This window comes from Caenorhabditis elegans, chromosome X, assembly GCF_000002985.6.
Source record: "Caenorhabditis elegans chromosome X".
NCBI lineage: Eukaryota > Metazoa > Nematoda > Chromadorea > Rhabditida > Rhabditidae > Caenorhabditis > Caenorhabditis elegans.
In genome coordinates, this window is record NC_003284.9 from 12,794,959 (window position 1) to 12,816,628 (window position 21,670).

Below are 21,670 nucleotides of genomic sequence, written 5' to 3' on the forward strand. Positions count from 1 at the left end.
AATAAAAAACAGTAAAAAATAAGTAGAGCTAAATTTATATTGTACTTCACGTTTCATTTATTATGTTTAATCCAGTTTCCTTTAAAAAACGTTTGCCAATTCTCATATCTAATATTGAAGTTTAACAAGTAAAACTCTTTAGACATTTATTCCAATAATTTTTGATCACTCTATGACAATTGCTCCCCAATACATTTAGACCGAACAACGTTTTCTAAAGTATTGTAATTACCAAAATGCACATTGAACTTTTTGAAATCTTTATTAAAATGTGTTTCATTTGAATGCAACGGGAGGAAAGAGGATGAGAAAAATGAATGTGTACACACGAAAAGCAACCGCTGACTGATTGAGAATCAGAACAAGAAGCGTCCAAATAACGTGGAAATTGAATGAGAATAAACAAGGAAGCTAGCTGGAATTTCTAAGAATGAGTTGTTCTTCTTTTCTGGTTGTGGTGGGTATAATTTTGAATTTGAAAAATAAATATAAATAGTTGAAAATGAAAAACAGTCCTGAAAAGTGTGGGGATGGAAGAAACAATTTTCGTAATTGTAAATTAGAATTGAAATTGCTATATTAGGTAGAGATGAGTTGGAAGAGTTGAATTGCAAAGAGGGGTGTGAAAGGAATACTGTATTGTTTGGTAACAGGTGGAGTGAAGGAATTATGGCATTTTACCAAAAAATCTTGCAGTGTGGGCTTTTCAAATAGTATATGTTCACTAGAATTTACATTGAAAATTAGAAAAAAAACAAACTGAGGAGCAGCTACCATAAAACCAAAAATACATGAAGTCGGCGGAAAAATGAAGAAAATTGTGACACAGGGAGAAAATTTGTCGGGTAAAAGCAACGAACTAGATCACAGCATAATTGGGGAAAATTGTCACTAAGTGTAAGAAAAAGGTGCACAGACTGAAACGTGTAACTGTGATCAAAGATGTTAAAATTGCGGAAATTTGATGCCTCTGAGGCTCTGACAGAAAAAAAATATATATTGAGAAAAAAATGGGTGCATGGATGAGGAGTGAAATTCAATATATGCATAAAATATGGAGTATAAAAGTATTCAAAAATATATAGAAACTGATGACAAGACGAAGGAAATGACCGGGAAATAGAACAACTACGTTGATTTGGTGCACAGGGCTCGACTAGCAAGATGGCTACAAGCTAAAATTTGGGGGCAAGTGGCAATGTGAAGAGCACAAAAAGTGCATAAGATTTGCTGAGAAAACAGAAAAAAAATAAAAGCATGAGAGATGAAATGGTAAAGCTAGAGACAGGGGTGTGCTTTTGAAAATGACGTAAAAAAGGTGATTGGAAAAAAGTAATGGCCCAGAGTAGAATCAGACGATGATATCAATGAGTTCGGTGGATGACGAGAAGCTGGAGGTCGGTAGCTTGTTTTCATGAGGGTATTTGTCGTAGAGCGCGCTAATTATGTTTTCGATGGCTGAAATTTGAAAAGTTATTATTGTTTCTAACTGGGTGGTTCTAACTCACTTGGTTTGTAGCTTGGCTCAGCTTCACTGCCAGTTGACATTCTTCTTTGGCGTACTTCTCGGATTTTTAGAATCAGAGCATTTCTGGTAGGGAACACTTCTTTGTGGAGCTCTTGGAACTCGTTGATAGTGTGATCTGAAATTTTGCATAGTTTTTATATGTTTCACGTTTAGAATTGTATACTATTTGGGAAGAGTCCTTGATCATCCAAAAACGTGGCTACCAGCCTTCTGCGTTCTTCCAGCAATTTCTTGATCGAAGATCTTTCGCCAAACATTGGAGTTGTCTGCCCAGACATCATAGGAGTCATTGGAGTACAAGCGGATTGTGGCGTCACATTGTCTCTTGATAAGAATTGTTGGTCTGGATTGAAGTTCGCTCCAAAAAAGATGGATTGGTCTTGACCCGGAGTCTTGAATGGAGTCGGCAAATTCGGCGAGGCCGGAATCTCGTTGTAAATCTGAAAAGAAAAGGAAATTCGAACTTTGAGATAGACGCTGTCAAATTTTTGATTACAGAAACTAGGCAATAAATGTTCTTCTTATCTTCTGATTTCCGATCAATTTATCACTCACACAACGGGTTCTCTTAATTTTCCTGATCTCCTTCCACTCTCTATCTCTCACTATCTCTAACACACACTCACCTTAGGCGTAAATTCCGGAAGCTGTGCGAATTTCTCGGTGAACCCAACTCTTGCAAGAAGTCTAAAATTATAAGAATTGATGTCAACTTTATTACCCACTCGAAAACTTACTTATCCATTTGCTCGTCATTTCTTTTGAACAATTTAGCAGAAACAGTAACGTCGGTGTCGATTTCACGCAATGGACGCTTATTACCTTAAAAGAAATTTTTTGAAATTTTATACAAAATATGATTTAAGGAAAAAAGTTTTTTAAAAATCTTACGTCTTATTCCAAGTTGTGCAGGAGTTGGTTGAAGTACAAACTGCTGAGTTGGCGCCAAAAATTGAGCTGTCGGAATTATGGTTGGACGTACAACATTTGGCGATGGCAACGGCGTCTCTCCAGGCTCAATTTTTATTTGATCCAAAAAGCTCACGCTCTCCAACTTTTCTTGAAGCTGAGGTAACATACTGGCAGTCTCTGGGAACGACATCTGAAATTCGGCAAATCAAATAAACGAAAAATTACAAGATAAGGAGGAGATGAGGAGGAAACATGGTTAGTGATCAAGAGAAAAATCACAAGAATACACTTGGACACCATACGATTTATTGCCGATCACCGCAAGATGTTTTTATTTTTATTTCTTGAGACAGAGATCAGTGAGAGCTTCTGCCGATATGTTCTACATTGCAGATATGAGAAATAAGAAATGAGAGATCCGTAAGAAATAGAGAACCATTTATTCACGTGATCAGCTTGATTTTGAACTTGAGCTTTGAAAAAGCATCGCCGAAAAAATGATGAGCCGGTCGGTGGGAGAGAAATGAGCCAGTACACTAGCACACCAAGGCACTGACATAATGTTTGTTAGCTATCACGTTCCATCGAAAAACAAAACAATGAAAGAGGATCGAACAAAAAACGGAAACGAGCCATGAATTTGAAATATTTAAAACTTATTTCATTCATTAAAGTTCATTGGAGGTCTCTAGAGATTGAGTAGATTACATAGAAATGGATTGAGAGAAAGGTTCACGTTTCTTTTCTTTTTTTCGCTGCAAAAAAACGAAGAGTAGGGGGTTGGCCGGAACAATTGGCCCTTTCCTTTCTGGCAGGAACTGCACTTGTCTTGACAATTCTCTCTTCTCAAAATGGCGCAGTGCTACGGTAGGCGGAAATAGGCGGTACCACCAATGTGTCTGATGATAGTGGTATACATGTACACATCAATTCCCGCTAAATTGATGATGAGAGGAATGGAGGAAGGAGAAGAGTTAGGACAAAATGAAATGAAATAAAATTGAATGGTTTGTAATAATTCACTCAAAGTTCGGAATGTTAATGGGATAGAATTGACAAGAAGTGATAAGAAATGATAAGCTTCGCAAGGGAACATTTGGAGAAAACCGTACCTTCATGGCCGCCATCGTGGTCGCTGGGGCACCTAGGGGAGTGGTGACAGTGTCCGCCGACGAGAAACCACCAATGATGGAGGAGATTGTGGGGTTCTGAAAAAAGGAAACATTGTCTTCCAACAGTTGTCTTGGTTCAATTTAGTTGCCAATTAATATCAAGGTCTCTCACTAATTCGATGCAACATGTATCTAATCAAGTCTCTCTTTTCCTCCCCCTCTGCATTCTTTTTTTCCGGTGACGTCCGCATCATCAACATCTGCATTATCAAAACACTCGTCAAACTAACCAGAACGCGGAATGCGGACGCAGTAGGCAAGAAGAATGAGGATATGTCGGTATTGTACATGGGCAGTATTTGGCGACACGGTGTTGACGAATTGACCAGTGTACTTATCATTGCCGGGTTGAAGGTGGGGTACACCTGAAATAAAAAAGAACCGGGTTACTGTACGTTGTTTTGGTCTTAAATTAGAAATAGCAGGAGGAGGACGTATTCATTTGGTTATTGGTTTGGTGTTTAGTCAATTGTGTTGGCAATATCAAGTGTTTAGCAATTTTCGCTTCAATTAATGAAAGTGAAATACCTGTTTTCTTTCAAATTTTGCAGTCACCTACCCCAGCTGTTCCTTGTTTCAAGCTCTCAAAATCAAATTGGAATGATGGTGTAGCCGACGACAATGCTGGTGAACTGGTGATACTTGCAGTGTTCATTGAAATTGCAGACAAACTTGGACTCATCAAAGGTAGGCCTGGGAAATCAAATGACGATGTGGAAGATTGCGTTGAATCGCGTGACGACAGATGCCTGAATGCTGACGCTCCAGGTGTCATTGGAGTCATTGGGCTGAGAAGTGCAGTTCCGTCGACAAATGACTTTGCCAAGTCATCCGAAGTGCGAATATCAAAATCAAATACCTGAATAATACATAATACTTTTCATTTGATCAACTTTTGGAGTAAAACAAAATTTAATTAGATTTTCATAATCAGTTCACACAAACCTTATTTTTCAAGGGGGTCAGCGCCACCGGCGTGGTGTTCAGCGACTCGGACTTTATTTTCTTTTCCTTCGTACTCCACTTCCAATCTGGATGAGCCTTGAAGTGTGCTTCTTTCACTTGTGTTGCAAGTTTGTGATATTCCGCTTTCTGGTCAGCCGCCAAGGAGTACCACCATTCTCCGAGAATTTTCGACACGGTTCTGTTGTCTTTATTCGGATACTGTTGGTGGACAAGCGGACGATGACGTTTCGAAAATATCATGAATGCGTTCATTGGACGGCGAACGTGTGGCTCATTCTGTAAGTTGACCACTTTTTTTCTTAAATAATGTATTTCCATTATTATAATACAAAGATCTCATTGAAAAAAATACATGCGGAAATTCGTATTGGCAGGGCTATCAGGAACTAAACATGCATAGTCATTACTCCGCGCAAATGTTGTTAAGTATGTGTTTATTCTAAAGTAATAACAATCTCTTGCACAATTATCTTACCGCTGAAACTTTCGAGCGTCGTCGCTCCTTGGCTGACTGAAAAACCTCCGGCTTGACATCCATTACGTCTTTTACACTTGACTGCTCGTAATCATCATTGGGTTCGATTTTAACTGAAATGAAAGGTATCGATTCTGTTTCTTTTTGATCTTTAATCACAAAGTTCTTATATTAAAAAGATACTTGGCGGCTATTAAATCAACAAACCTGGTGATCGGAACGCTGAGTTGACACTGCTGCCAATAGAGGACGGCTGGAAGGATAAAAACCGTGAATTGTGAAAAATAATATTTGTATAAGTTTTAGAGAGTGGGAGTTGGCAGGCCAAGAAAATGTGTCTTTCTAACCACAAAATCGAAAAATGTAAGATGAGCAGTAAATAAACTGATACTATCATTATTATCATATTATATGTGCTCGACAGCTTCTAGACTATGTTCTAGGTAAAACAAAGTCATTAGTATTTGGAAGAAAGTTCGTTGGTGAAGACAAACAACAAACCTGTGACGGAAGTGTTGGCGGACCAGCGTCGCTGGTTTCAACTGACAACTCCTGGGACATGTCGCAGCCAGCTGAAATTTGAAACTTTTGCGATTATTGTTATAAAACTGAAAGTATATCACACATCTGATAAACACGGCTGCAAACTATAAAGATCACTAAATTTTTGAAAAATGTGGGTATTTCCAACATGGGAGGGGTTTATGATCGATATACAAGTAAAGGATTATGCCTCTATATGATAAAGCATGACGCTATCTATAATATCATTCAAAATAGTTTGCGCAACTCAATTCTCAACTAAAACAAATCATGAGCCGGGAGATATAACGTCCTAAGCCGAAGAGAAAAGCCGTTTGAGTTGATTGATATTTTGTGTTTCGATTCAAGATTAGAAGTTGAGTATGAGAATGGGAATGAGCTACTGATGATATCACTTGAAGGAGGTGTCGGTGAAGAGCACGGAGGGAGGAGGAGAGGGCGATTAAGAAAGAGGATAACGTGTGACCAGAGTGGGTGGAAAATAGGAAAGGAAATGGTGGGTGGTGGACGACGGGACGTTTGTTTAGAAAAGGATGGACGTCATGAAAAGGTCAGATGAGCTCTAAGAAGATCACGGATTTGAGACGAATGTTGAAACAAGGCAAAAAAGAACTGAGAAAAGCAAACATAAACTTTTTTCTCGGCTCAATTCTGTTTCTGCATTCCAAAACTTCCAGTTTTGGTAAGAAAAAAAAAACTTGTGAAAAGGTATTTAAAACTTTTTCAGAAAAAGTAGAACACCTCAAAAAAAACAAGAACCCCAATTAGTATCTACAATTAACGCTTTCAGATTTACCAGGTGAAAATTAGCTCAAAATAAATTTTAAACCAAAGAAGTGTACAGTGACTTATTTCTGTTATGACTCTGAACATTTTCAGGCTTATAATAGAACAAAAATCACTAGTTTTAAGTCGAATACAAAGATAAACTTATTTCAATTCATACTTCAAGCAAAATCAGTATTACACTTATAAATCTGCAATGACCTTGTCACAAAACACCATATCCTATTTCAAATATCAAAACTTATGCAGTGTTCCCACTCCTTCGCGGATTAAAAGAACAAATATCATACATGGTCGTAATAATAGAAAGTTTCTATAGATTGACGAGTACGTTTTGATAAGATTTATGTCAGCTCAGAAAACTGAACTGATCTTATTATGATATGATTAGACATGTGAATTCGAAAACTTTTTTTCGTGTTCGTTTTCCATCTTACTACCGTATACGAGTTTCAGGTGACCAAAATATTCTAATTAAGCTGAAAATTTGAACTAGCTTGAAAGTTATAACTGGGGGGGGATTAATCAGGAAGTTTAAAACGATGTAATGTGCAGGAAAAGAGTGTGAAAAATGAAAGCAGGCGTTGAATGAAATTGCAACTTTATGAACGGAAAACAAACACCCAGTGGCACACTTTTCTAATAATGATGAGTTGGGGGAAAAGAATGAGAAATTGAAATTGAGAAAAGTGATGGGGAATTCACCAGAATGTGTGCAACTTACCAAGTTCTGCACTTGAATTCCGCGAATTGCTCTGTTGGTTTTGATTTTGATCACCACCGGAAGTTGGTGTTACGTTTGATTCACCACTGCGGGATGTTGTGTGAATTTGAAAATCTGAAAAGGAACTAGACTTGTGAATATACATACTTATTGAAAACTAATAACATCGGCGAAAGGTTGAATACATGCCACATAAAGTTTTATGATATCGTGATAGTGCCGTATGGAGTAATAGAACTAATAAGTAAAGTAAGTAAAGAAAAATGTTGGCAACTACAATTTTTATGTGTCGGAATGTCTCACTTTACTAATATTTATAAGTTGAAAATGATTTGTTGAAAGGACGTCAAAAGCTTCTAACATGAGGGATAATCTTGAGCTTTTTGCACAAAAATCCTTAAAGATAGCTTACTTGAACTAGACCCGTTCGGATTTGAAGATCCTGTTGACGTGAGGCCTCCGCCTCCTCCCGAACTATCATCATCGTCGTCGTCAGACCGTTCTTCCGTCTTCTGACAAACACTGACGTCTGAACAATCAAAAAAAGAAGTAAACCCCAATGATGTGTCACTAACTATCACTTCCAGCTCCATCGTCATCTTCCTCCTCTGGCTCATCCTCGGCAGGTTTCAAACTGTTGTTATTCGTCTGACTATTCTGTGCATTTATCTGTTGCTGGAGAATCGCCTGAGCATGTTGTTGAAATAACGGAGCAGTAAGCTGAGAGAATAAGGCTGGATTGATATTGAACATTGAAGATGTGTTTGGAAGGCTGATTGGAGGGCAAAATGCCGAATTTGCCTGTGACACAGCTGTCGGCTCGTGACGCCTACCTTGAGGCACGTGTTGCATTAATAATTGTTGAATCTGTAACTTTAACTATATGAAAAATAATATATCTTGATTAGAAATGTTTATGAATGAAACTGTAGGTAAATTAAAATTAAGATTTATGATTGATTCATGAGAATCCTATCAGTTGCAATCGCCAATTCCGGCCATTACCGAAATTGCCGATTGCCGGACATTTTGGCAATGACCAACCCTAATAATAATTAGAAAATTAAAATAATGCCACGTTGTCTTTGAGTATTAAATTAGTCTTTGTTAAAAGGAAAATGATAAGGCCTTCAAGATTTACCTAATTATACAAAATTTATCAAACTCATAATTCCGGCAATTTTGATTTGAAATGTGAATGGTGGTGTGGTACTGTACATAGTGCCATCGGAGAAATAAAGTTTTATGTTTGTGATAAATAGTAAAAGTGATAAATATTGAAAATAATGGGTCAGGAGGATTTTGAAATGTAATGCACTTTCCACCTCCCACATAAAAATGTTGTCATACATGTTTGAAATTTGTAATTCAGACAAACATATTTTCAAATGACAAATGTTATTCATAATTTTCTTTTAAAAATAATCACCTGCTGAAAATTATCAAATCTGACGTTGCCAAGCTGCAATATCTGCTGAAGATTGTGTGCTCGTTCGGCCTGAAATTTTTAGTTCAAATAAAATTCAATGAGAGTTTAATGGGGAAAATGAACAAAAATGAAAACGCCTATTTAATGCTTCTCTTTCAATTATTCGCAAAAAATAGAGAGAAATTGCAAAGAGTATGTGGGATCAAATTCAAGTGAAGGAGAGGGCATTTTGAAGAGCGGTGGTGCCCTCCATTTTGGAATATCAGATTTCTGGAAGGCACCCTTCAGAGCAGTTCAGTTTTTTCGACCCTTCAAACGTTTTTCACACGATTTTTTTTCGAGAGCAGGCCCAGTCAAAATGGGACGAGAGTGTGCGACGGCCAGATCAGCCTTCAATCCGGCGACGTAGTCACGACGTCACACACACGTTTTTTCGCGGTTTCAAACCGAATCGAATGGAGCGTATAAGTATGAGTGACGGTTAGTTCATTGAAACATAAAATGAGAGGAGAGAATGGAAATCGAAAGGGGAGAGAATTTAAAAATAGAGTATTAACTCAACTTTTTGCATGGATTGATCTCTAGGTGATCAATGAGTATCAAACACAGTACATATGGTGCTACTTGTTTGGAAGAGTGAATGAACTGTTGGTCAGTTAACCTAGACACCATTCATCAAAAAATTTAAGTGACGTGGCATTGAGTTTAATAACAACAACCAATGAACTTTACAACTATATAAACGTTTATCAGCTTGAGTAGCTTATTTTTCATTTTTTGGAAAAGCCGCTAGAAGCTTTTATTTCAATTAAAACAGATACTTCTATTATATGATGACAAGATGAAAATCCTAATATATTTTTAAGATCTGTGCGAACATACCACGAGTTGAACTGGTAAATTTTTATCCGTCAGCAGTGATGTTGGAGCAGATAATGGGTTGATTTTTCCGGAAAACACTGCAGTATTCACTGTAGTTGGTACTCGAGATGCTGTGCTACTGGGCAAGAATACTGTTGGCTCAGGGTGAAATATATCTGAAAGTTGGAAAATCGAATTTATCTTTCAAAACAACAATAAAAAACAAATCAGACACAGTTTTCTTTAGATAAATTATTTTAATAGCTCAATGAGTTAAATGTATTGACTCACAAAAGAAAAATTAATGAGTAGAATATCGCGAAAGGTTTTGCGTGAAAGCTCGCATTAAACTAGAGAAGCGAAACAAAATTATAGCAAAAAAGTGATGTGGGTGGAATAAGAAAAAAATGAACTTGAGGAAGGGATGGAAAGGAGGGCTTGCGTCAAAGAGTGCTTCATGATTCCGACAAAAATGCAAATCAGACTGAACTTTATACCACGCCGGGGGTGTGAGCGAAGATGATCATAAAACTAAAAAAGGCTTATAGTAAGATAGACAGATGAAATGGATCGGGACTGGATTTTTCAGCTCAAGAAACCGGCTTACTTCTGACCGTAATCGCATTTTCAATTATTATAATTTCTTATTTCGAAACCATAAAGAAATTTTCAGGAAAAAAATACCACAGAGGTTTATAACGGATTCTTTGAGCAACAACATTTTCAAAAGGGAAATCCTACCATACTCAAGTTATATATCCGAACGAAATCCCCTTTTTTCCCCATTTTTCACCTGCCCAGAAATTCGCCACCCCAAAAAATGAGTGGGTTGAGTGAGTTTGACGTTTGATGTGAAAATGCAGAAATATATGAAAACATGGTCGAAAACAATTATTTTTGAAAAACAATACAAGAAAAATCTCCACCCGAAAAAGAAAGACTTATTATTATACTGGTGTGGTAGTAATTTTTTTGGTAGAAAATTAGCATGTGTCGGGATTTTTGGAAAGAAATGAAAATTGAACTAGTATAGCACAACTGCTCACAAAAAAACGAGATGTGAAATTCGAGAAGCCATTTTCACATCATTCAAACTGTAGCTGTGAAAACGAAAGTTTTAGAAAAAAAAAGATTGTGCAGTGTAATTTTTTAGTTGAAATAACCTGTAGAGGTGATCTTATTAATTAGTGTTACTGTAAGAAAAAAATTTAAAAAATTAGCGAAATGAGTTTTTTATCGAGAAATGAGCTTCATTTCACTTGGCAGTACTTAAATAGTGCTTTTAAATTTTTTGTTTTCTGAAAGTTGAAAATAGTCGAAAAAGTTTTCTGGCAATTTTGAACACTTTTTCAGTTGTTTTTTTTTGTGGAATGAAAATTATTTTCAAATGAAGATAATATTTTTCAAGTTAATAAAAATATTGGAGAGCATGTCAGACTGCTGGCTCATTTTGTTGTATTGTCGCTCGGTAATTGCCGCGCATCCCTGCAGTGATATTGGAAGACGGGTTTTATTATTTTCAAATTTTATTGAGTTTTTTAACTTTAAGCCAATACATTATCACTTACAACTAGACTATTTATTTTCATAGTTTGTGCTTTCGCTCAATTAACTTCAAACCGCTCATATAAAATAGCTGCGTGCTAATAAAAAACTAATAACGAATATGGAGCCATTAGGTTCTTAGAAACAAATTTGGCAAATTGAAAAATGATACATTCTCCGATTGTCAATCATGTTTTCATACTCATCTGCAAACTGGGCGGTTCCAGTGCAGACAGTACTACTATTCGTCCTGACCACACACACACACATATGTGTCTGCCTGCCTTATTCAGCAGATGCCCATCTCTGAGCATGACTAACCTACTAGAACTTTGGGCGACAGCAATTTTAAGAGAAAGAAAACATGTACAACTATTCACGAAACGTAATAATATATGATAAAGGAGAATATGAAACAAGAAAAGAAGAGACACGGGGAAAGAAAACGTACTCTTGTTAGTAAAATTGTATGGCAGCACAAGCAGGGAAAATGTTATTTCTCAGCTGAAATTAATGGGACTGTTTTTTATTAAATGCAGAAAACTTCAAAAAAATTTGATTTTTCAAACACTAATTTCATTTTCCGGAACAATCTTCTAGATAATCGGAAAAAGTTCATTAAAAGCGGAAAAGAGACATTCAACAATAGAATTGGAATACACTAAAAAAATTGTCGTCCCCCGGTCCGGAATGGAGGTAAAAAATAAAGACGGGAAAATGGGGGGAAAGGAGTTGTTGCATTCAATAGAGTAAAGTGCACACGGAAAGTCAAAAAGACATTTGTTATAAAGCATACTTCATGTTCTATTGAAAGAGGTAAAAGTTCGAAAAACTGGAGAAAAAAGAACGGCAAGAGAAATGGATTCGCTGCAAGTTGAAAAGATCAATCAATTTTGATCATATAACAGAAACAGGAGGAAGCGAAATCTTATTTGAAAATGTCAAAATTAGTTCATTAGCATATTAATCTTAATAATATCATCGGCTTCCTTTGCTTCTGACCTTATCGCTGCAAATGCTTTTGGCTCATTATTAGCTCAATGAAAGTTCAAACATGACCTATAGCGCTAAACAAAAATACATACTATTAAGAACACGAAATAAAATAATTCTAATCAGTTTGTGTCTTTTTGCATAAATTTTGATTGTTCACAATTGAAAGCAACTCATTCATAAAACGTCATGCCTTATCTGAAATATTAACTCATTTTTTCTTTAATTATACCTATTTAAACTCTTTGTTTGTTCAGAAGACATGAAACACTTTCTCGCGAATCAATTCGGTCACAAATCATACATTGCGGCATTTCTACAGAAATTTTATGAAGTGCTCATTATTTTATTGATGCTTCATATTTCCTTAATTGCCGAGGTTTCTTTAAACTATAATAAGAGAAAATTAGTTAATAACGATTTTTAAGCTTAAAATAACACTACCGTTTTATTAAATTTTCAGGTTCTGAACAATACTTAAGGTTACAGAAAACATTTTAAAAATCAGCGATGACATGAGTAGGTTTTATGGTGAATTTTTTTTGAATTCTTGAAATGGTGAATTAGGTTTTAAAATGTCATTCTGAGTCGACAGGCGGAGAATGTCAAAATTATAAAAATTATAAGTCATAATTCAATTTTTTTCTTTTAATAATTACAACTTTTATTTTTTGATCTTCAAAGTAGAAAAAAATGAAGCAAAGCATACCTATTATAATTTTGCAGTTCGGCATTAAATACGTAAAATGCAAAAAGAGAAATGGATTACGGTAGTTCAAAAAACAAGGATTGGCTAGAGAGATAATGCAAGGTTTGTAAAAATGTAACATTTAAACAAAAAACTTACTATCCAACACACAAAAATTTATAGATCAAGAAAACAAAAGTAGTGAAACTAAAGACAGATTATGATAAAACTTATCACATAAGCTCATTTGATCTTTATTCGGCCTTTATTTCAGTAAGATGTTTTTTTCAAAACTATTCAGATAAAGGCATATGTATTAAAAACATTATTTACCGTACATTCTCAATCAGTTTCCAGACACTTGTTTTGAAAGTGAGTACTTTTAGAGTGTGCTAGATCATTATTTAAAGTGGTATTTTTAATCTAAGATTATTGAGAAAGCTGTACGCTTCGAAAATTCAATTCATTCAGGTTTGCTATTATATTGCTGATATAACTCGGTGAAACTAAATTTTGAACTTTAATTTGAAATCTAATACGTTTAGTAAAAATGAAGCATTTATGTAGATATGACTTATAACAATGTATGGTTATTAAAAACTAGCAAGTGTTCTATAACAAATCTACAGGCTTACCAGATTTGCTGCTTCCGGGAGATCCACGTTCCATATGATGACCGTGAGGTGGTTTGCTCTTGAGAGATAAATGTCGTGAGCAGTAGCCGCGTCTTTGTGACTCCTGAAATCAGATTTAGAGCTTATGGTGTGCATATGTCATGACTAAATCGAAAAAAAAAATCGCGACCCGTGTGAAAACAGCGCATCGGTGAACAGGACGCGCACTGATGAATTCGGGCAAAGAAACAACAGATGACTTTTCCCCCACACTGTCACCTGATTAAGGTATCTTTTTTTCGTTTCACCAGGCTAGGTTTATTTCAAAAAAAGTTTTTTCGAACATTGCCTCCATTCACAGTGATAAAATTGTATGGGAGAAAAAAGGAGAAGTTACCAGCTGTCGGGTCGTAATTCATTTGGGCAGACTTGTGACTAACCCGCGCTACGGGTCTGATTCCTTAGTTATTTTTGATTCTGATTTCGTTTTCGTTTGCCTTACTTAGCAGTGATTGTTTTAAATGATCAGTTTGATAAGGGTGTATATTTTTGGTTGGTAATTTTGGAACTTTTGAGCTTAAGACTTTTTGGACTTTATGTAAAGTAAGCCCGATACTGAAAAAATAGTTGAAACTAGAATTAATACCTTATAAGCTTAAATGATGTGTTTGATTGAGTCACATATAACTCAGTAACTTAATAATAAATAAACTAAAAACTACAGTTCTAGAAACTCATGAAGAATTTTGAATAATCTGCCTGAACAAAAAACAACATGAAATACAGTAACGGGTTAAATGATTAAAAATAGTATCACTGCCCAAAATAGTACTTTGAATTCTTTTCATTCTTGGATCTTGTGATTTCGACGGTCATTGCCATGAATTTCAACTCGATTCAGTAGAAAACAACAATTATAGGCAAAGAAGAAAGAGGACATGATATGAAGAAACATTTATCACAGCCTTGCTGGTCATACATACCTTATTACAACCTTCTTTCGAACACAACCGTCGCCACTGCTTGCCATTGAACTTTTTTCGAATACCGCACTGCGTCGTCACGATTTCACCTTTTTTGAAACGTTGCTGAATAATAAAAAAAACATTGATGATAACAACATATAAATCTTACCTGATCTAACATGGCTTTCGTAGCACAAACTGGAGCGTTGATACTGTGAAACATACTTGACTGCGGCGTATCTACGTCGGCCTCGAATATTCCGGAATCTTGCGATGGATTCACAAACAGTGACCGTGAAGCAGCAGATGATACGGTGGTTGGTGATGGTTCACCCGACTGGTCCTGGAAAAAAAATGATGATTCAGGAGGTGGAGTTACGAGAAGGATTACCGTAATAAGCTTCAGACAATAGAAATACCTAATACTCATTGCCTTATTTTTTATTTTTCGAGTGGATAAAGAGTAAATGGAGGAGACTAGGCGTCGTTGTTATTACACTAACACTATTAGCAGTTTTTGTGGAATCAAGATTACTAGTGATTGATGAATAGATGGGAGCTGGGAAGAAAAGGATTTGACTTATCAATTGTTAACGAGAAAAAATCTTATTTCTCAAAAACCCCACACTCAATAATATAAAAACGATGACGTGATTCATCAAAGAACGTTAGTAAGGTAAACGTGTCTTTTAATAGGGTAGGATTAAATTTTCTTGGAGAAGTATAAAGTGCACGTCATTTTCTTGAATGATCAGTAACTATTTTTTTTATGAACAAATGCGATTTATAGTGAAACTATAATAAACATAATTCGAAAATATTTTAATTGCACATTTCCCGTTGTGAGAAATTTTGAGGAAAAAGTTTAGAAAGTCTATCAGACCCATCAGAAAAAAAACATTAAGTGGTACAAAGCCTCACGAAAAAGGAAATGAAAATTTCAAAAATTGAAATACACCATTGGAAAGTAATGAAATAATTTTGAAATTGTTATTACTAATAATTGATATACAAGTTTCAAATCTATACCTAATAGTCACAAATCGGGAAAAATTATCCTATCAAATAATTATGACCAAAATACCTGATTTGACGACTCTGGAAGCTCTTCGTCAGAATCTATTGAAACAGTTTTTGAGCTCGATTCCTGATTTGAGGTGCCAGGTTGTAACGGTAACACTGGCACGATCACCGTACCAGCCGGTGATGCGTGAGTAACAATCTGACCTGTTGAAATGGGTGTCGGTCTGAAATCAGTTTGAATATTATTCTCAACAAACAAACGAACAAATTTATTATTTCCTTCAAACCCATAATTTTCCCACGCCAATCTTCTGCACTTAAAGGATAAACTTATACTATTTAAGTTTGTTGGTATATGTCGCTGTGTTCACTCAATAATTGTGTACTCGAATAAAATGACACAATGTTATAATGAAACCGGCGTATATGAGAAATCTGACATTTTCAAAAATTGCAAGTAACTTACATGGGAGTGATATTAATGACATGTTGTAATTGCTGTGAACGCCGCTGCTGTTGTTGCAGAGCCATCAATAAAGTAACGTTGTCTTGCGAATTTGTGTTTTGTCGGCCGTCTTCGCTTGTGCTAGGTAAGGACATTGAAGATGTTGGTACACTGGAAAATTTTATTGAATACTGCTGCTTAAAAACTTTAAAATGAAATGCTTTCTAAAAACTGAGTAATTTGCATTTCAGTTATCATTTGAAAAATCAAGTCCGACTAATCAATATTAGAGTCAAAAACAAAAACTATTTTTATCTGATAGCTTCAAAAAGTGAAAACATAAACTCAAAAAATATTTCTTTAAAGTTTACCCTACCTGTTAGAAACCCGTTGTGGATTTATTAAATCCTCATACCAGGGCGGCCGGAGCAATCTCAAATTTGCCCGAGACACTAGACTTGAGTAATTTGCGTTGGTCACTTTCACCTGCAAAAAATTGGCATTAATTAATGTACTTGCAAGTTCATAGTTTTTGCAAGAAATCTAGTCTAGTACCATAAATTTCGGCGGATTCCCGTTGCTTGATTGAAGTTCAGCCGTTCTGTAAATTGTTTCTGACTTCTCCAGTGGTAATCGTACTGCCAGAATTGTGTTTGAGACAAGTGTTGTTAACTGAAATATGAAGAGTAATAAATGTTCTTGAATATATTTTAACTGATGGGGAAAGGTATCTTGAAATTTCATTTTTGAAATTTCTTTAGTGTTATTTGTTAGTAAAATGAGGTTATCTTTATACGCCAAAAAATTAAAACTTACGTCGGAAAGACTAGGAGCCTGATCGGCAATCACCATTGTCAAGTTAAACTCGCTTGTTACATAGTCATATCTAGCTTCTCTACCATCATCCAACTGAAAATACTTTATTTTATTCTTTATGTGCTCAAAATCCACTAACCTGCACAATTATATCGCGGTTACCATATGCAGTTTTCACAAACCCCGGCTGATATACACCAGGAGGCACTCGTGCCAAAACCCGATGTCCCAACCAGTCTACCAGAATAACGTTAGAGTTAACAGATGTCGCTGCGGCTATTAGATCTGTGTTATATTGTACGGGTATCGGATGGTGAATACGAGTAGCTGCAGGTGAAGGTAAAGGTTCAGCTGTGGTATCCGATGATGGTTGCGATGTCTGTGGAGGTGGAACGTCGTCTGAAGGTTGGTCTGAAAATCAATTGGTAAGGAGAAAATGCGAAAAACTGAATTAGTCTCACTTGGTGGAGAAGACTTCTGAATATTTAGATTACGTAAAATATCAGGGTTAAAAAATGCGGAGAAGCGGAACGCGCCGATTGGGCCAGCTGGTGTTGGCGCTTCTGGAACACTTATGAGTTGTGATGTTCAATGCAAAATATGGCGGGAATGAAATCAAAAAGAAGCAACAAAAAACATTCCCTACTATGTACAACAAAAAAAAACTACACTGACAAAAAAGAGGCGCCCATTGCACACCTATCCAAGCGAAAGTCCGGATGCGAGACCGAGAATTTATACGTTTTTCGGAGAGTTGCAGGAGAGCTCAAAAAGGGAACAAAAACCAAATGGAACACAGAAAGTTGTACTACATAAACTATGAGAAGGGTATTCCATTCAAAGTAAACCACACAAAAAGATGAAGAAAAAAGCGAAAATTTTTGTTATAAACGTTATTGACAGAGCAAAGCAGATGGCCAATCATCATTCGGGTGGGAATAATTTTAGGTTGCAGTTGGGAGGATGCACTACACGTGAACGGCAAAAGAATACAAAAATATTCTGGAACTTACGTGACGAGTTTGTGGGAGACAGATCATCTTGGCTTTCTGACGTGTGACTTCGAAACGCGGTCGCTGCCGCTGATGGCAGCGATTGTTGAGTGAGCAATGACGGAATGGCCGCAATCTGCAGAATCGGATAGATAAAAACGCTATCTTACGTCAAAAAGTATACATTCGTCTGGTTAGAAAAGATTATCCAATGATTTTAATCAGCTTTCTGATCAGTTTTAAATTACGTTTCTTTTTCTTTTCTGATCAATGTCCTAAAGTAAATAAATAAGAAATATTTGTTAGTTAGGGGAACAAAACCAATAAGTACCAAATATTTTTATACATATAAGTGATGAAACATATGTACTTATTAAATGTTCTCAATTTCATTAATTTCATTTTGTAAATAAACGTGGTATGGATTTTCTCCTGCTAGACTTCGAAATGATTATTTCCTGAACCCAAACTATAAAAATATTCTACAAGTTTCTATTTTTCAAAACATACAAAGATACATTTTAAAATAAAGGCATTAAATACCCAAATACCGAAACCCATTCTTGAGGAGTTGAAATGTTTCATTTATAAAATTACGAAATTTTCTTCAATTTTATGGAGTAAAACTTTAAGGAAGTTAATTGAAATAAATTTTTGGTAAATAATTCCTTTTTTTAATCAAAATAAATTGTTAAAAACTCAATTAGGGGGGAGCATGAATAAAATTTTTGCAAACAAATTTAGCTCAAACAAATGGTTCAAACCTTGAAATAACAGGATTTAAAACACAATCGAGGAGTACTAGAAAATAATAAGGATTTTTGACCATTAGCCTTTCAAAAATGTTTTAGTATAGCTTCCGAATTTTTGAACTTTTTAGTAATATTTCTGAATGAATAATGTTAACCTGCTAATTATTCCGGTCACTAGAATAATAGTAGACTCGTCGAGAAGCTGGAGACATATATAAATAGAGGTTTTCAAAACACTAGAATTAGAAGTACTAACATTATTAGAAGTCAAAGGTAATACTAGAAAGTTGCGCAAAAAAAATAAAACACGGTAATTTGAAACTAAAATCCATACAGATACAATTTTTCAGGTCAACCTAGTTGTGTTTTTAGTTGGTTCGTTTGGCAGAACGTACTAGAAGAAAACAATGATACTGTACCTGTTTCGGAGATCCGCCTTCTTGATTTTCCATCGAGATGATTTCAGGAACGATTTGCAAACTTCCTGTATAATATATATTTTTCAATTTGAAAAAATATGCAAGATAGTTCAACTGAAATTTAAATATTTTTATGGAGCCAAAATATGTACTCCACCCTACTCCAGATGCAAAGAGCATTCCAAAACGCAGAAAAAGAAAATACTTTCAAACTCACCTTGATTTTCAAAAAGACTCATGGAAAAAATACCTGACGCGTGTACTGCATGGGAAGCTGCCGAGCACTGCCTGCTAGTAGTTGCACATATCACAGATTGTGGGTCAGTCCTCCTAAACAGGACCTGAAATCAGGCTGCTCAATGAACAATGTGAGGTTTCCCGCCGAAGCGAATGTCTAGAGAACGAAAGGTTTGAAAAGATTTGAATAATTATTCTGATGAAAAAAATTTGAAGAAAAAAAAAGAAAAAATAAAGCTTTAAAAATGAAGCCTTGAAGATTAAGTGACTCAAGAACTAGAGGAAAATGCTAAGAAGTGAAATGTAATGGAACAGAACAACATTTTCGGAGAGTTTTATGATTTTCTAAATTGTGGGCGGATGATCTGGAAGTGACTTGAATTGATCTAATCTCAACCCAATGATGAGTGATTTGATAAGGGGATAAATGCCATTAGGATTTCGAAAAAAAAATTTGAAAACATAATCAATGGCTTCATAATGTGATGTCAAAATAACAAAAGATGATGCACTTCCTAGAATTATAATTGATATTCAACGTTCAAAATTTGAAAAACGTGATATTTCAATATTTCCACAAAAAGTTTTGATCAAGAATAAATCCTACCAAATTTTGAGGACATGTTAGTTCAGAAATTGTTAATATTTTTCGTTTGAAATTTCCGTGGTTATGTGCTAAAACTCGACATCTACATAAACAGTTAGCAATAGGAAAATTTTATTTAGGCTGTGATTTGATGAAAATATATATTAGGTTACTTAAAATACATAAGAACCCAAATTTTATAATTGTTTTAAAATTCTATTTAATAATGAAAATATCACTAGATATTCTCTTATTCCTTAATTTTTACACTTTAGACACGTTCAGATAACAATGTAGGTAAGCAAGGTGCTGGTAAAAATTTCTGCGTCAGACTCCAGTTCCGAGATATCAAAACGATATTCAGTGTTCTATAAATTTTACAACAAAAAAATCACGGTGGCACTGAAATAAGTCGTCGCTGATTTCAGGTAAGCTTTATACCATATTTTCTAATCCTCTAAAAATCTTTCCATGATGTTCTAAAAATAATGTATGGCGTAAATTTCGCACAGATTAGGGATGCTTTCGCTATTTTGAGAATTACCGAAGGATTTTGTAGAAAATCGGTTGCGACTAAAATTGATAGTCAAGGATCATTTACCTTTGCCAACGACGCGTATTTACAATACTAGAACAAAAACTACGTAACTGCTTACGTCGTCACCCACACCCCCTCCCATCACCTGAATTCGCCATCTAGATCCTGACTCGACCCGTACGCGTACACTGATGACAACATTTGTTGATTCTTCGTTTTCTTTTTTTTTTGGGTTAACCTAATACTTTGCCGTCATCAAGGCTAATTGTATGTTTTGTCGGGCAAAAACATCAGTTCATTCAGCGGTTGGCGAATGAGACTACGATCCCGACGGCAATTTTTACATGACACTTTTTTTTTCGTAATTTGTTGTCTTTCGGGTTGATCTAACATTTAATGAAATTGGGTTCCGAGACCACACCCACTGGAGGGTTCGCATGCAAATTGGGTGGAAAATCCGGGAAAAAGGTCGAACGCGGAAACTCTTTTAGAGACGGTGGAGATAAAGTGAATCATCCTTACAATTAGATAGTAAGAACCTTGAACCGAAAAAAAACAACATCATACAAACAAGAGTGGATAGTTTCCGTGATGAAGAAGAATAGACAAAAACGCACAGAAAATGACAAGAAAATTTTGAGAACCGGTTTCGTTTCATCTCAAGGAAATGGATGGGAAATCGAATTCAGAAAAGTGGGGGAGAATCTTGGAAATGAAAGTTGGAGTTAGATCAAGATGATCGTCTAGGCAATGTGGGTATGTGTGCAGACAGAGGAAAAGCTCAGAATAAAAGTTCGTGAGAAAGAAAGTGACGAGAATAATTCTGTGTGCAATCCCCGGATAAGAAACATTCAATCCGTAATTGAACAAGCTAATCGAAAAATGAATAACTCTGATGTTAGCTCTTTTAATGCAGTGATCTAAACTGCATGCTTCTAAAATGGTAGAAATTTATCATTATAAAAATGAAAACCTGAAATACTTATATTAGGAAGTGGGCGTGACTTGAACTTTCGATCTCAAATCCGGATTTTACTTCAGTTTAAGGTAATGTACTAAGTTTTAAGTTATTTTGAAATAAATGTTATTTTGAAATAAGTTGATGCCTATGACTAAATGTTCAAGTATTGCGAGCAAATTGAAAATAGCTATAATTCGATATTTTTCAGTACATTGACAGTACTATAGAAGCGATAATAGTCTTATAGTTACCACTTTTGTTGTTTGTAAGTAATATAATTTTGACAGGAATGGAGGGTTTTGAAACAAAAGGTTCCAATGAAACAAATTTATTGGAATAAATTTGAAAACATAATTGCGATTCTAGATCTAAAAACTTTTCTAATTTAAAGATTTAAAATGTGGAGTTTAAAAGGTGGAGCAAGTGGGGAAATTATCAAAAACAAGTCAGTGATCAAATATCACAATAAAATGTTTCAAAATAATTTGGAAAATTTTTTTATAGCAAGTCAATAAGTCATTCATCAAAAAAAAGTTCTACCCGTTTTTTTATCTAATTAAGTTTGAAATGTTTATATTCAAACAGTGTAGGTGTTCAAACATGCGACACTTTTAGATTTTTTGAAAAAGTGGCGCCAACTTACATTTTTGACAAGAAATGAAAACTTTCCCTAATTTTTTTTTATTTCTTATTTAAAAAA

General features: G+C 35.3%; 2 protein-coding genes and 1 non-coding gene across 6 annotated transcripts in view; all 3 read right to left on the minus strand.

The window, feature by feature from the left end:
* The window catches only part of nhr-27 (Nuclear hormone receptor family member nhr-27), a gene marked incomplete at both ends in the record, with an annotated part of 102,695 nt that extends 89,335 nt beyond the window's left edge, over positions 1–13,360 (minus strand). Inside the window, one exon of one of the 2 annotated variants that reach the window (NM_001381126.1) lies at positions 13,258–13,360. Coding sequence is in view for 1 of the 2 variants with exons in the window: in NM_001270268.1 (NP_001257197.1) it covers positions 13,258–13,291 (34 nt within the window). The remainder of the gene's footprint in view (positions 1–13,257) is intronic. The other variant, NM_001270268.1, reaches the window with a different exon arrangement.
* gei-3 (HMG box domain-containing protein) lies at positions 243–18,681 on the minus strand (the record flags this gene model as incomplete). 3 transcript variants are annotated; one of them, NM_001083303.5, is made up of 30 exons in its annotated part: positions 243–1,458; positions 1,509–1,643; positions 1,692–1,968; positions 2,155–2,215; positions 2,266–2,350; positions 2,420–2,630; positions 3,553–3,648; positions 3,843–3,977; positions 4,172–4,471; positions 4,558–4,854; positions 5,054–5,166; positions 5,261–5,306; positions 5,555–5,625; positions 7,107–7,220; positions 7,519–7,635; positions 7,682–7,973; positions 8,536–8,604; positions 9,418–9,572; positions 13,258–13,360; positions 14,220–14,324; positions 14,371–14,544; positions 15,286–15,448; positions 15,691–15,840; positions 16,046–16,155; positions 16,225–16,341; positions 16,486–16,578; positions 16,625–16,896; positions 16,947–17,048; positions 17,499–17,613; positions 18,649–18,681. In NM_001083303.5, the coding sequence occupies 30 exons, from the start codon at positions 18,679–18,681 to the stop codon at positions 1,352–1,354; spliced, it is 4,218 nt and encodes a 1,405-aa protein (NP_001076772.1). The 3 variants fall into 3 exon arrangements, with proteins under 3 accessions (NP_001076772.1, NP_001076774.1, NP_001076773.1); NM_001083304.6 differs by lacking the exons at positions 7,107–7,220; positions 7,519–7,635; positions 7,682–7,973; ... (12 more) ...; positions 17,499–17,613; positions 18,649–18,681 and having other exon boundaries at positions 1,352–1,458; positions 5,555–5,614; NM_001083305.4 differs by lacking the exons at positions 3,553–3,648; positions 3,843–3,977; positions 4,172–4,471; ... (19 more) ...; positions 17,499–17,613; positions 18,649–18,681.
* On the minus strand, positions 10,245–10,358 carry C52G5.13. Its single transcript, NR_102222.1, has one exon. It is a non-coding gene; the product is annotated as a small nucleolar RNA C52G5.13 (small nucleolar RNA).
* Positions 18,682–21,670: the final 2,989 nt, after the last annotated feature.